The sequence below is a fragment of the Chiroxiphia lanceolata genome, chromosome Z, assembly GCF_009829145.1.
Source record: "Chiroxiphia lanceolata isolate bChiLan1 chromosome Z, bChiLan1.pri, whole genome shotgun sequence".
In the NCBI taxonomy this organism is placed as follows: Eukaryota; Metazoa; Chordata; class Aves; order Passeriformes; family Pipridae; genus Chiroxiphia; species Chiroxiphia lanceolata.
In genome coordinates this window covers 75,196,265-75,212,489 of record NC_045671.1, presented here as the reverse complement: position 1 = coordinate 75,212,489, position 16,225 = coordinate 75,196,265, and the positions used below count along the sequence as shown (strand labels likewise).

General features: G+C 45.9%; 1 protein-coding gene across 2 annotated transcripts in view; it reads right to left on the bottom strand.

Annotated features, from left to right (window-relative positions):
- Positions 1 to 10,315: 10,315 nt before the first annotated feature.
- Positions 10,316 to 16,225, bottom strand: part of PAX5 (paired box 5) — a 127,817-nt gene continuing 121,907 nt past the window's right edge. For both annotated transcript variants that reach the window (XM_032676740.1, XM_032676741.1), the window contains one exon: positions 10,316 to 10,782. In XM_032676740.1, the coding sequence (XP_032532631.1) occupies positions 10,706 to 10,782 (77 nt within the window). In that variant the 3' untranslated portion in view covers positions 10,316 to 10,705. The remainder of the gene's footprint in view (positions 10,783 to 16,225) is intronic.

Genomic DNA, 16,225 nt, shown 5'->3' with positions numbered 1-16,225 from the left:
TACAGAGTTTCATATTGATCACATCAGTTATGGATTAGTAAGCAACACACATGTGGTAGTTTGAGCCTTCCTTTCATGATTGTGAAATAAATGATCACAGTAGAGAACTATTCTGTTACCCAGGATCATAGGGCTTACAGTCCAAGGAAGTAATATGAACCAGGCACAATTGGCTGTAACATAAGGAAGGATGTACAATAGGGGCAGCATGCATGCTGTTTGTGAATGCATGGCATGATACAGAAAACTGCAGACAGAATGTTTAAAAACACACATCACAACAAACCAAAAAAAATTAGAAAGAATCTTGATAGTATTCTGTGGTTATGTCCTACAATGCCTAATTTTACAGCATTGTTTCCAGGTATAATAAATTTTAAAGAATCAGCCAAGGTCTTCTCATTTAAATGTTTATTGTTTATGTAAAAGGTGATAATATATTGAAAAATCATGCACACATTGGCACCTGCTCACAGCTAAATAGCTGCCAGGGGAGAAATCCAGCAAAACCAGCCAGAAGAGATTACATGTGAGGGTGAAACAGTGTCCAGGTTCTGTCTGGAGGTCTGAGTTCTGCAGTGATTTCCAGGAGCTGGCCTTGATGATTCTCCTGGGTCCCTTCCAACTAAGGATGTTTCTAGGACCTTCTATGATTCTCTAACACTTCTGACAAACCCCAAAGCCAGGTTCCCACAGGACTGGCATGCAGACATCCAGTCACATAAAGCTGGTGTGCCAGACTCCTGCCTTCTCCTCCCCTTTCCTGCCATACAGACACTGAATTATATTTTCCTACACTAATTGAATGTTCTAGTATCATATGCTTGCATCAGCTGTATGTAAATGAAAAAGACCTTAATGTGTTTGTTAATGAAAAAGTTACAGTGGTATATTAAAGAAGAGTTTATTTAATTTTGTTTAATTTAAAGGCCATTTAGCAGACTGAGCATTAATGATGTACAGCAAATGTATATCTTCGAAGGATTCTCCATTATTGGGTGTTCTTAGACAAGAGTCTACATTGCATATATAGGATTTAGATAAATTGCTTCTCTGGGTAACACAGTATGATAAGTGGACATTAATTCATGTTAAATTACAAAGAGATTCCTTCAGAGGAATTATTATATCCCTGTGCATATAAAAGACATCCTCTGCATCTGACTTCCTGGGAAGCCAGACATTATGTGTGTTATACCAAATTGCACTTGTATTCATTTTAATAACATTAATCATGATGACTCCATTTGTCAGTTCCACCCTAACTAAGCATTGCTGCTGTAATGGACCATTTAAAGTGTTATCAAGGACTGTTTCCCAACAGAGAGGAGGTGCTCAAGGAGCAGGATGGAGCACGGCCAGGACAGCTGATCCAAACTGGCTGAAGGGATATTCTGCACCATAGAGTGTCATGCCCAGTATATAAACTGGGGGAGCTGTCCAGGAGACAGGAAGGCTTCCTTTTAGTTCTTCCACGGGGAAGAACTTCTTACCTTTTCAATGACTCTCTGTCTTTTTGCACACACAAATGAGGTTGTGCAGCATGATGCATAAATTTATACCTTTTGGAAGTTCCTTGTGAAATCCATTCCTATTTTTTTGATGCTTCTGCAAAACATGTCTCATTGCTAATTCATGCTAATCCTACCTGTTACTTGTGTTGGACGTTGTCAAATTCTACTTGTTTTGCTGTCGGTGAGCCAGTTTCTTGTGCACATGGTGACAAGCATCGGCTGTGCAGTTTTGGCTACACTTTCAGTGCCTACTGCTGCATTTGAAGCAAGGGCATGGGATCCAGTTTCAGGTGTGCCCAAAGCCTCTTGTCCAGCAGGGCCTTTTTGGAGGGTGAGTAAGTGAGAGTTACTACAAGTTGTAGGCAGAGAGAAGACCATCCAGCTGGGAGGCTGCTGGAGCACACTTCTCAGTTCACTGCTCGGACATGATCAGTAGTCCCACTCCTTTGGAAATACTGCCCTAAAGGACACCTTCGGATGGCTCCAAGACAGTGCACATACAGATAAAGAATTTTCTTTTCTCCCTAGGGCATTTCAAGTCTTTTAAGGTTTTTTTGAGAATGAAAATAGGTCATAAAATCTTGAGATAGAGGCTGCAAGTCCACACCAGCTGTCTGTGACACTATTTCCAGATGTTCCTGATCATAGCCATCGTGGCCCACTGCAGGAATACTGGCAAAGGAGCTGTCACTTTGATCTCTTTGTACCAACTCCTGTGTATCCTCCATCTCTGCTCCTGACTTTCCTGGCTGAACTGCATATTGCCCTTGTCTGCAAAATCTATTACAGTACAGAGACACTCCTTTGCTTAACCAAGGGTCTTCATTTCCGAATCATTAAAAGTATAAATGACAATTCCCGGGCATCTTAAACAATGGCCATTTGTATAGAGGCTTGAGCTAAAACCATATTTGCATCCTTGAAGGGCATTCTCACTGAAGGAAGCAGTATGGGGCCTCACACCTGGAGAGAGAGGAAGATCCCATGCCTCTCACCGCAGTTTTGTCAGGTATAATCCCACTGTTCTGCTGCCAGCAGGCTGCCATGGCATTTCACATCCAGACATGGGAAGGCTTAATGAGGAATGGGCACTGCCTGCCTGCTGCAGGACAGACGACTTGCTCCTCTCTTAACCTAGTGAGGCTGAAAGACAGCAGAAATACAAAATGTGTGAAAAAACAGAGCAAGAAATGCCATCAGCACCTCATTGCAAAGACAGGACAGCCACAACACAGCTCCTGGTGTCATCACCACATGACAGTTCTCCTGCAAAGTCCTTTTGCTGCTATGCTATGAATCTGCACTGAAGACTGCCTGGGCATTGGTACAGGCTTTATGAGGGAAAGTTGGTTTGGTTCATCCACACTCTGCCTTCCTCGTGAAGTGCTAGGAGGTGCACTGAAAGAATCTTAGAACCACAGAACAGTTTGGGTCGGAATGGACTTGTGTCCATCTTGTGTGGTCTCCAAGCCCCGGACCCTTCTGGGAACTTTCTGCCTGGGGGAGGTGAGCCAAGCATTGTGACATAGTGTGATCTTCAGAGAGTTTTCCTCCCTTCCCAGAAGGCATCGCCACCAGTGGACATTGCCCACAAGAAGCTGGGTCTCCCAGGGCTTGGAGGGCAGCACAAGGGATTCCTGCTGCATCCAGGGGCTTGGGGCACTGGGGGCCTTCATGGGGGCTGGAGGATGGCAAACACCAGCACACACCAATGAGGTGAGCAGTGGCACTGGGAGGCTGTCACTTCAATCCACACAAGGTGAGAGATGTGAAGGGCAGTTCCAAAAGCTGTGCATCCCAGAGAGCTGTGCAGTGTGCATGGTGCATAGAGAACACATTAGGACATTAGGAGAGAAGTACAGGGGTGGAGGTGGATGCACCAAGTCCAGCCTGACTGGACAAGTGCTGCTGGATGAACTTGGCAACTACAGAAAACTGACTTTTGCGCACTTGCTCATAAATGCAGTCCATGACACTGCAGGCTCAAGAGTGGGAATACCCACTCCACACTGAAATACAACTGCATGGAAGCATCCCTGCTTTATGCTGCTGGTGCAGACAGTAGACTTCTCCCCAAAGTGGAGCCAGCTGGTCATTGAGTAAATACTGAATGGATGCTGCTGGTTAACTTAATTTTTCCTCTCTGCCCATTGTCCCTGTGTCCACTGGTTGTGATTTTATTTACCTACAAATATTTGCTGAATTGTGGAAAGTTTTGAGTTCCACTTCTCAGGTTTAAGACTAAAATGTACAGTACTGGGACACACATCCGTTCTTCTTAGCTCTTAGACTTTAGCTCTTAGAATCAATGTTAATTTTTATTATAAGGAGTACATGCTGTGGAGAGTTTAACATGGCTAGCAGCTTAGCATTCATTTTGCTCACTCCTTCCACAATAGGATGGGGGAGAGAAAAGGAAAAGCAAAAGTGAGAAAACGCGAGGATTGAGATAAAAACAGGTTAAGTGAAGGATGGAGGAAAACAGAAGCAAGTGATACAAAACATCTGCTCACCCCTTCCCACAAAGAGGCTGATGGTGCCCAGCCAGTCCCTGAGTGACATCTGCTTTGGAAAAACTCCCTCCCCCATTTCTGCTGCTGAGCATGATACTGTATGGTAGAGACATCCTTTTGGTCAGTTGAGGTCAGCCCTCCAGCTGCATCCCCTGACAGCCTTTTGCCCACGCCCAGGCTCCTCTCTGAGGGAGAAGCAGAGAACATCTTGATGCTGTACAAGCTTGCCCAGTGAGATCCAAATGTTGGCATGTTACCAACATTGTTTCAGCACCTGCTGGGCCTGATTGTGCTGCCAGCTGGTGAAAGTGTTCAGTGACCCACCACTGCAAGGCCTGGCCTTGTCCAATGGATGCCTTTTCATGACGGTTCCCAATATCCCACTTCAAATGCAACCACCAAGTAACTTTTTTCCCAAGACAGGCAGGACACAAACTGAGGACAAGAGTGAAAGCAGGCTTTTTGAACTTAAAAAAATTACTTTTATTTTGGGAACCAATAAAATTATGGTAAATATTTACAAATAATTATCTCACATGAAGGTTACGTAAAACCAAATGTCCACAAGTAACAGTCACTCTCATGAAAAGACACACAGATATTGAACTACGCCAATCTTATTGCATGTTTCTTCAACTAATCTAAAAATAAAAAATGTTGCAGTCAACCATTTAATTTAGAATAAAATCACAAATTTCATTATTGACAAGAAAAAGAATTGAAAAAAACCCAAATAAATGAAAACCCCCCCTTCAAATGTCCCCTCTTTTTTGACCCATGTCGTAGCACCCCTGGTCCCCAGCCCACCACCTGTTTTGCTCCCCAAAACAAACCCCAAAACAAAATCCCCAAAATAATGTTCGACATCTTTGGCAAATTGGCACTGCTGTAATTACATTCAAATATTATAACACACAAAAGCAACACACAGCACTAAGGAAAAAACACCAATATTTCAAGTCTGTTCTTTTCCTACTAGAAAAAAAGAATACAAAACATACACATTTTAAGAAGCATTTTTTCATCTGTTTGGCAACAGATGTTATCCCCTACTTTCAAAGGCAATTCAACAGTTATTTTTATGAGTTTGTTTTTTTTTTTGTAAGTTTTTTTTTTGTTTGTAATGTATTTTTCAAGGGGAGGAGGCTTTTATTTTTCTCCCTCTCTTTTCTTTTTCCTCTCTTTTTAAAGAAGTAAGGTTCAATGCAGGCATTGCAGACTTTGGTGGATACAGTAGATATGTATTTCTTTGATACTAGACATCCCTAATACAAAGTAGTTTGTCTGTAAGAAAAAAAAGCCTGTTCTTTTTTTTCTTGGAAAGGAATTCCATTTGCAATGAAATGAGTTTCTGTAATTTCAAAATGTACAAAGGCCACTACAAAGTGAAAACAAGGTTTCTTTCCACAGGAGACTCAGCAAAGGGAAAGGCAGGTCTAAATGCCCACTGGCCACTTTTCCCATCTAGTTTTGACAACGCAAAGCCAGAGACCTTGGACACAGGGGTCTGTCTGGGTGGTGTCTCGGGCTGATGCAGGACTAGAGTCCACCTCTCCACAACCTCACCAGCATCTGAGAGATTTGAGTGTGCCTACAAATACACGTGTGGACAGCAATCCCTATGTGCCCACCTGCCCCACAATGCTGTGGGCGCATCCAGCTCAGTGCCCTTGATCTGGTTCCTGCCCTGGAGCTCTTGCATCCTGTGAGCCCTTTCACAGGACTGGTGAGCAAGGTCACTGCTGGAGCTGACACGCCAGCCATGACACCGAGGGCAGCAATCCTGACACTGCTTTAACGTGCTTTTCACTCAATATTTGCATGTCGAGTCTCATTAGCTCAACCAGAAAAAGGACACTGTTTTTGATCCTTTCAGATCTTTTTGTCTCTCACACTGCAGTAATGTGTACCTGTGATAGGAGCAGGTCTGAGGGACCACAGGGCTCCACAGCTGGTGTCCCCGGCCTCACGTCGCCCCTGAGCACCCTGCCTCCAGCACGAAGCAGCTCTAGCCAGAGCTCAGGATGTGTGCCCAGTGCCTGTGTCAGTGCAAGCCACTTGATCTAACTCTACCTGACAATACCCATACAGGACCATCACTTGTGTGCCCAGTAAGACACTTAAGGGCATGTTAGCCAAGAGCTGTTGGCCCTCTAACATTAAGTAATGAATCCAGAAGAAAAAGCAGGTTTTTCCAGAGTTTGCTGGAACAGAGTCATAGGGTGGATCAGCTTAGTGCTGTGCTACTTGTTGTGCCTGTGGAGTCATATTTGAAAGTGGCAAATATATGCAGGAAAGAGCACAGCACCAGGGAGGACACTCAGTCATAGCTGTGTTGGAGCCAATAACAACTACACAAGTTGACTCCGCCATGTCTCTTAAAGCTACGTGTACCTGTGGCTGGAAATAAGCAAGACCATAACATGGCTTCCTCTCTCCTCCACGCTGAAGGACATGTAAAATAGGTAAATTAAATAAAATAAGAATACACATACAACCCCATCAGCTAAGCGTGGCAGAGCATTTATTAAAACCCAGCAACTGCTAAGACTTGGCATAGCAAGCCCACCACACTACCCTCACCCCTTGCTGTGCCCTCTCCCACTGCACTGCCCTCACACCACAGCACCAAGAGAACTCAGCCACAGGGAGTCAAAGGGGGGGAGCGCTTGTAAGCCCTCCACTGTTGTGAGCTCTATGGACTGGTCAGAAAAGATTTCTTCCAAAAGATGCCCCTCATCCTTTTACCCCTTCTTCCATTTTTCTTCCCCTGGTGCTACTTCTTTCCTGACTGCCTCCTTCCCAAGTGCATCAAGCACCGATGTTGTCCCAACACTCGCAGTCTCAGTGTCAATCAGATCACTGCTCAGACATCTTGGAATGAACACACACTCTGGCCCCAGTGTTTCTCTGATTTAACAGTGAACAAGCAGAGCTTTTGATCTGTGGATCCAGTCCTAAGACATCCAGAGCTCTTCAGTACGTAGAGCTACCTAACAAAAATGCCTCCATAATGGAGCCTTTGGACACAGATGCTAAGTAAACTCAGTGCCCACAATGTTTTATGTCTTCTTTACAGTCACAGTATCACAACATTTGATTGAGGGTTTCCTCAAAAAGTCAGTTCATGCAATCCTGTCTCAGGACTTCTGTTAAGTTTGTCTTACGGCAGCATTTTCCTTCTCCACCTTTCAGATTTCATTTCTTAGCCTGTCTGTGTCAGCAATGTATTTAATAAAATTATTGCTGGAATGCACAGTCCTGGAAAACCCTCCGTCTAGCCAAATGTATTACTGAGTTTAGTGCTGAAACTGCCTGAAGGCACTTCGTGGGGCTGATTTCTGCAAGGGTTTAGTGATGATACACTGCTCTATTGGGCATCCCATCTGAGTAAAGGGTTGGCAGAGCAACTTAAACCCCTGCACTGGTCTTACTCTCTCTCCTCCTTGCAGTCCCCCAAGGGGTCATTTGCTTCTCCACCTCACCCAGTGACCTCTCCCCCATGAAACAGAGAGACCACGGAGGACAGATGGATGCAGACAGTCCTCCATTATCGCTGGAGGACCACCTTCTTCTACCAAGAGTGCCTTTCAAAGACATTCTCCAAGGAGGACATTCCCCCCAGTAAAGAAAGTGGTCAGAAAGTCCAGTCCTCCTGAGGAAAGGAGTTTGTAAATCCCAAGTGAAATGTTTTCAAAACCAGAAAGTACTATCAAGAAATGCCTTTTCCAGCAGCATGGCATGAATACTCCATGGCCTAATTTTTACTGGCCATTCTTGCCAGGAACATGTCCCAGCAGATGTGAGCACACCATGGCTGGTGTGTTTTGGGAGAAGGGCCAGGCACAGGTCCCTGCCTAGCACGTGCAAGAGTGGAAGCTTTGGGTTTCCCCTTGGCAGCTCTGACTGGGACCTGTATGCTGCCCGTGCACCCCTGCAGTCCCTGGGACGGAGCCCACCACTGTGCCTGGCAGGTCAGCTCTGGCAGAGGTCTGGCCCTGGGGAGTCCTGATGAAAGCCTTGAGGCCAACCAGACCCACTGTGCCTTTCCTAAGTCCCTAGCTGAAGTACAAGGGCTGCTTGTCTGAGCACGCAAACATCTGCCAAAGTCTCATGTTTGGTCTTCTTAACGTTATCTAAATTAACATACATCACACAACCCATGCTGCTAAGGAAACAAATAAAAGAAATGTGGTTGCAGGGCAGTCGGCAGAGTGGGTGAAAGACCCACATGCCAATGACAAGAGCTGTTGTTCCTTCACTGGTCACACAGGTAGATTTGCTTTAGCCCAGTCTGGTCACCAAGCAGATGGTGTCCCCATAGCTGATGTAACTCAGCGCACCTCTGCTCCAGAACCAACAGCAGCGCCTATGGTCACACCCTTGTTTCTCACTTCTTCAGCAAAAGCACTGGATGGCCACATCCCTTCCAGAACTCACAGAGAAGGTGCATACAGGAAGCCTCATCCAGGCTCTCACATGTGGTCCCAGGAATGGTAATGTCCTTTACAGATTTGTCCAAGCAATCATGGGGTGCTCAGAAAGGTACAAACCCAAAGCAGTGCTTCAGAAGGTTACCTGTATAAACTGTCCATGCTGTTATTTGTCTTTAGTTAAAAATGGGTATGTATCAATTATTAATTGCTGATAGATGAAAAGTAGGACTTATCTCACCAATAAGCTTGTCACAAAACTTACTTCTGGATTAGGGGCAAAATTTGAAAGACTCTGGCCAGGATCCCTGATGGGCTCTGTGAACATCCCACTGAAATGTCATTGAGCCAGTGGGACCTAAGTGTCTCTGTGGCTTTCAAGGATCAGAACACATCTGCCCTGGAAACTTGTAAGTGATGGCTGCACTTCCATAGCATAAGAAGATTCCACTGGAGTTGGAGAGAAAACTTCTCAGCGCATCAGTGGCCACTATGGACACCAGACATGCAGCACAAGTGGTGAGGTGGGGAGACAGGAGAGACAATAGTGTTAACTCAGGAGCTGCCATTTCAGAGAAATGCTTGTACAGCTGGAAGCAGGTAAATACCTCCTTGAATGTTCATCCACAGGAATCAATTTCAGGTTTGACACCAAAAACCCTTCTTCCACCTTGGGGCACTCATGGGCAAGTGGCAACAGGACCCCTTAGCAGACCCCTTGTGGTTCTGGGTGGATGAGGATGGTTGGGCCAGCAGTTAGGAGGCTATGGCCAGATCTTCATCTCAACAGAACCAGGCAGCTTCTCCATTGCCTTCAGGAGGGAAGGGATGGGGTCATGCCCATCATCCTTATGTGATTGAGGTTGTCTGCCCCTTGGCCTGGGGCAGGGGAAGGCTGTAGGGAGAGATCAGCAGTTCTCCTGACTCCGTAGAGCTGCCCTGATTGGTGTAGCTGCTTAGTGGATCATTTGCAGCCATTCTCCTCTCTTAGGTTAGTCCCCCGCAAGCCACGCATTGAAGGACATGTGACTAATAGTGCTCCTGCTCTGAGCAGGAGGGAAGAAATGTGGAATTAGCAGGGCAAAATTCCCCCCAGGCATGTCTGGGCTACAGTGGCTGGAATCTGTGATGCCTTCACAGAAACACACAGACCCCCAAAACAAGCCCCTTTTCCTCTAGTTTGCCTTGGAAAGTGAGTGCAGCTGCCCTCATGCCCGGTACACCCCGATAAGTACAATCCACCAAACAAAAATCATTACCATGGTACTTCTTCCCCTTCCTCTCAGGGTTTTCATGGCTGGGTTTTAGCACACAATCTATTGAGATGTACATAAGGTGTCCGTTGTTATTTAGGAATTCCCTCCTGGAGGCTGCTTAACTTGAAGCCACCAATTTGTTTCAGGGCTATGATGGCAAATGAACATAAATGAATATTAAGCAGTAAAATATCACAAAATTGCCCACGTCTTTCAGTTGCCCATGTGTTTGATACCAGCATGTAGCATGATCTCACACAACTGTCAGATAGGATGCTCTATACAGAAATAATATCAGCCCAAAATACAGCCACAATGAGTGTTAACCTGGTTCAAAGTTGCTTAAAGCTTACTGAGTTCTTTGAATCAGTGCACCTGTTTCAAAACACACTTTCAGATGTGTTTTGAGTTTGTATTTTTACAATGTTGCTGCTTATGCTTAACCCACTCTTCTAGTAATACAAACAAGCAAGTAGCAAGTATTTACAGTGATGCTTGTGTAAAACTGATCAGACTGATTTCTTTTCCTTGCCACAAAAAAAAAAGAAAAAAAAAAGAAGGGAAAAAAAAAAAAAACAGAAGAGAAGAAAATTGCCTTGAGTCTCATAGCGTGTTTCAGTGTGCAGCAAGAGGAAGCTGCCCCAAGGGGAGCTGCTCACACCTCTTCCTTATCCCCAGATACAGCCATGGCACCCGCAGGCGATTAAAGCAGTAGCCAGCCGGCTGCAAAGAACATGAAGCTACTGTGCACTTTTGAGCACACAGAACTTCAGGAGAACCCCTTCCTCCCATTTCTCTGTTTGATTCAAGACTCAACCAGATTAAAGAATACAACGAGTTCACCAAGTTTAAAGAGCAAAATTTCAATGATAATGTTCCTAGTAGGTACTTTCTCCTTCCCTTGTGGTGCAGCTGGCGTGGTTGTAGCAGGGTGACTGGCTGCGGTTGTCCCAGGCGGTGCCGTCAGCGCCAGTGCTGGGGCTCTGGCATCAGTGGCGGTCATAAGCGGTGGCGGTGGCTGGTGGGGCTGCCCCACGGGCTGCAGTGCTGTAGTAGTAGGGGGAGCCTGTGAGAGACGAGACCACCATGAGGAAGACAAAGGTGGAAAGGTGCCAGCTTGCAGCATTCTGACATGGGTGGCAGAGAACTCTCCAGCCAGAGCTTCAATAAAGGCTGGGTAATTAGAATAAAAATCACATTCATGTATTCTGCATAAGAAGTGGGTACCGTTGCTTTGCATTGCTGCTGGCAGTTCGATACCTTCTTCCCTTCCTTCACTCAAAACATCAATTTCATTTACTTCACCAAAACAGTTAATTACTTTTTAGAATGAAAGGTCAAAATAGTACAGCCCCAACCCACTACCACATTGTGACTTTTTTGATTTTTCCCCCTTCTTTCGGACAGGGAAGGAGGAGGTGGAGGAGGTTGAACCCCAAAGTATTCAACATATTTCACTGAAAGCACTCCTTTACTGAGAAAAGGCCTGAAAAATATTGGTAATGATTTTTTTCTGTCCTGCAAGGCTACAGAGTGGTAGATAGAGTGATCACTCAAGGATCACCAGGAACCTGGACTGTTTGCTTGAAAGAGGAACAGTCTTTGACTTGTACTTGGAGAGACACCAATCTGTCCAGACAGCACCACTTGTTAAAAAACGTTCCAAGCACACCAGCAATGAAGCCAACTCTGCTCCATTCTAAGAGAGGAGCTGACTCCACCAGGAAAAGGTGGTGCCATCAGAGCTCAGTAGGGCCTGTGAACCTCTCAGGAAAACATCAGTGCCAGTGAAGCCTAGGGTGTGTTTTTGGCTGTTTACTTCCCACCCCAGACTCTAGCAAACCCTGCTCCTGCAGGTTCAATGATGGCCCAGTCCCTGGGTGTAGTCTGAGTGTGGCAGCGCCCCAGTTGTTCCATCACCATGACCCTGCACACCCTTTGGAGTAGGAAGGAAAAACCCAGTTGGCATGCCCTATGCTGCTGTTCACCTGCTCTCTGCTGAGCCAAGAGCCTCCACCTCTAGGAGGCTGGAGAACCTTTTGGCCTCTCCTCCTGCTGCACACCCTCCAGAAGAAGGCTTTGCTGTTCAGCCCAAAATGACCTGAGTGATTACTGCTGGTTCAAAAGCCCAAACACAGAGTGCGAGTTGCACAGTCAGCCTCCAAGAGAAAGCTCAGGCACAGTCACCATTAACCATTGGCAACATGCAGGGCTACCTCACTATTGTGGGTCCACCAGGATCCATCTAAAAGACAAGCCCACCTGTTCCTTCTAGGCTGCTTTTGTCCAGAGTGCCACATCAGGAAATCAGCTCAGCCTTCATCGCCAGCCTCCTGCTTCTCATTTCCAGGGGAGCATCTGCTATTGCACAGTATGTGCAATGCACTCCTTGGCACAGTCACAGCGAAGGAAACTTCTTTTTCGTGATCAGTGTCATACCACAGCATGTGGTACTCTGCAGCTGCAACTCCAAGGGGTCAGAAACAAAGGGGTTTGGCTACTGGAATGTGGCTTCTGCACCAGTCACTGCTGTGGCAGAACAGGAGTTTGTATGCAGGGAGGCAGTCTGTGTTGTCCTCAGTATCATCTTTAGTGACCCAGACATTCACACTTTAAAATCAGACAAAGCCACCACAAAGGGATAGGTTCAAAAAGAGATAACCCGATCTTCAGGAGTGTCATCCCACCTGACTGGAAAGACAGTTTTACCATATCCAAGAATAACTCAAAAGAGCCTGTGAAATCACTGGCCAGGATAAGCATTTGTAAAGTTGTCTGTATACAGACTCCTAGGCAGGAACCTAACCCATCTAGGTTTATTTACTCCAAAAGGTAAAAATTTTAAGCCATAGCCAATGGCATCAGAGCAGATCCATTCAGAGGGTCATCATCCCATTTATGCTTGCACAAGTGTAGAGTATCCTTGTATTACCTGCTGAGGGCACCACAACTGCTAGCCTAGGATGGACAGACAGTCCTCTTCCAGGTAACTGACACCAGGTTAACAAGCCCCTGACTCAGGAACTGTATTTCCTGGAGAGAATACTAGAAAGATTCAGAAAGACAATGAATACCTTTCTCATTGGCAGTCTAAAATTAAATGCTGTATACTGAGTATCCCAGTCAAAATCAAGCCATTGAAAACATGGAAGCCTTCCCTGGTCAAATTGCCTAGTCTTGAATGAACAAAGGCAAGTGTAACAGTACACCAGACTTTGAAATGTGCATGTCCAGTCTAGCTGGGATTTTAGGGATGTTCACTATAGCAAGTGACCTGGGGGCTGCACTCTCGAGGGTGCCCAGTTTTCTGACCCATGTCCATCCAATGATCCATGGGGATCATTTTGCACTGCAGGACAGGCAGTATCTTGAGACAAAACAACTCACAGGCCAGTGAAGGGTGGAAATGCTCTCTTCACCTACCACATCACCACAAGGTCGATGTTGAGCAACCAGTAGTGGTCCCAGCAGAGACCCCAGTTCCCACCAGCACCAGAACCAGCACTGGCCATAACAGCTCAACTCAAGCAGAGGGGCGAAAAATCCAAAGGAGAGATCTAGCAGCATCAAACAATTTCACCCTGACTCATTGAGCAGTGTCTGGGTCCCACCAGAGCTGGATGCAGTACTTTATGAGGTTATGGAGTAAATGGGGTCTTTTGGGGGTCAGGGCCTTTGTTTTCCCACTCCCTCTTCCTCCACTGCAGTTCTGATTCAATGCAGCTACCAAAGCCCAATATTTTTCCCATGCTTTCCAAAGGTCTTACACTTCTCTCAAGTTAGATGTTTCCAGTTTGCCTTTCAGAAGTGCAAGTGAGAAAGCTTGTATTTAAAGTGAAAAATGAAAGTATTCACTCTTCCTGTCACCATGCCCCCATCCAGAATAGACTTCTCCATCCTTCTGTCGTTTTTCCTTTCTAATTCACACTATCATCAATTTATTTCTTGACACAGTCATTTCTAGTGCCTACTTGTTCTCCAGTCTTTCCACAGAAACCCACAGAGGAATCGAATCCAATCCTAATTGACCAGCTCCAAGCCCTGCCTTTGCGAGGCACCATGCCAGCACTGGCAGCCAGAACACCACAATGGTGCAGCCAAACCCACCCAACCACTGCGCAGGAACCATGTCTGTGTTGGACGTGGGACACCACATCAAGTAGAACCCACAGCGAGCATCATTGAGCCAAATACTACAAGCCAGTACAAAACTGAATCGTTTTTCTTCATTAGACAGTGTTGCTGTTATCCACTCTTAGCATGCATGCGTTGAGCTGACCCTATGCTGGCAAGCACCAATCTGTGCTGACAGTGACAGTGTGAGCCCCAGAACTCGAGCGCACATGTTCATGTGCATCCCTGCACTGTACCACTTGCAGGCGATTCACTTCACAGTGTGGGAAAAAATAAACAGGAAAAAGGGGCCTTCCCCTCACGTCTTTGTCTGGCTTTGAGACGGGTACACCTACTACAGCCACCAAACCAGACACCACATGAGTGACCAGGGTCTGTGTCCTCTTTCCAGCACATCCCCCTAAGAACTCAAGGTCTATCGTCCCTCTTGCTATGGTCAAGGAAGGACTGAGCCAACCTCCACATAAAAGACTGTCATGTCCCTGCCACACAAGAATGGTGTTGGTGCCACCAAGGCTGACAGCAGGACTCGAAGAGCAGGAAGATGCTGCAGAGCTGCAGCAAGCAACTGACTTCTTCTTCTGCCCCTGCTTCTCTTGACCACTCTGGAGGATTGTGGCTTGGTTTTCTGCCCTTCTCCAAGAGCAGCGGGGCACAGAACCTGGGATTGCCCCAGAGAGGAGGGAGAGCAGTCCCCCATCTGCAGCATTTCCCAAAACAGCTGGGGCAGACATGGCTTGGCTGCATGATGCAGAGGAGTGGGGAGCACCAAAGCAAGAGCAGAGCAGGCACTGGGGTGATGGTGCTCTTCTGGGTCCAGACAGCCTCTTCCCACTGTCTGCATGCCACAAGCATGATTCTGCCTTCCCATGAAGACACCACTTCACACCCCTCACTGCTGCTCCACATGCACAGGACAAAGATTATAGACTAACAACCAAAGCTTTCTCATCATTCTCATCTCTCTCTCAGTTCCTATTCTCTTTACACCCCCCAAAAAATAAAAAATAATTTTTCAGCCCAAGTATCCTTTCTTCCTACCACTTGCAAATCATGGCATCTCTCCTTTTAGCTCCATTTTCACAGGTCTCAGCCTGGTGTGATTGCTGCTGTGCAATTCTTCCTTGCCAGCCCAGGGAATTAATTGAACATAGGCACTGTTAAGTGCTTACAGTATTACACTTTCATCTCAGTGAAAGGAACAGGACTTTGTAAAACAAACTGTGTCAGGCAACGTACCAGTCCTGATTAATTTTGTCAGGGTTTCTGTTCTGAGGCTGATACTGCCAGAGCTTCCTCTCAGGAGAGAATTACTAAATGCTCTCACGTATACTCCTGAGAGGAGTGGAAGCATCCTGGATATAGTGCAAATTAACCTCCTCTCCACTGCGGGTGCTCAGGCTCATCACATGGCACCTTCTGGGTGTGCAGGACGCCTTGGGGCAGGTTTTTAAAGCACTGCCACAGAGTCCTACTTGCCCTGAATTACCAGTAGAATTAGCAGGTACCAGGAAGACAAGAGCGCAAGATCAGAATCAGGCTTCCAGTGACAAAGGCAGAGTTGTGGTTAAGAGCAATTTTTGCAAGGCACAAGAGATGTCTGACCCATAGCCTATGGCTGATTGCGGAGACATTGCTCAGATCATATCACTGTACTTAGACCTACCAGTGGTCAGGCAAGGGGATTCTCCCTCCAGGAACCTCCAGTTCCCCCCATTTGGTGACCAGGCTGAACTGAAATGTTAAGTTAATCTTCAGGACTTGATGCAGAACAAAAGTTCCCAATTTCTTTTTCTTTTTGATGCATCAAGACTTCCAGTCTCATAACTCCAAATCGATGCATCGTTAAACACTCAAAGCAATATAACCTTATCTGTACAATCACTGAGCCTGTGTTTACTGAAACAGAAGATTTTGAAAATGTCAAAAAAAAGTATATCGAAGAGGGTAAAAAAAAGGAAGGCAAGATTATATATTTTAACAATTCGCAACAGCAAAAAACAAAATCAAAAAAAAAAGCATGAAACATTTCAATTTTAATAAAGTTGAAGTTTCTGAAAACAGGAGCATCCAAATTTTTTCGCCCTTGCCTCATTTAAGCACAGATTCACAGCATGCTGCTGAGTAAATACTGCTGAAAAAATCCTTGCCAGCCTGAGACACAAGCGTTGCTGCAAGGAGCATGCCATCCCCATAACTGTGCTCATATGACAAAGATGAGATGGAATTTGCCCCCAAAATGCATCATGCAGAAAGGAAAAGAGAAAAAGAGGACGAATGGAGAAGAAAGGGAATGGCACAGGTAAAAGGTGTCCTGGCAGCAAGCAGCTGTCTCCTGGCCAGCCTCTGCTTTAAAGTCTTCTCCTGATCCAGAC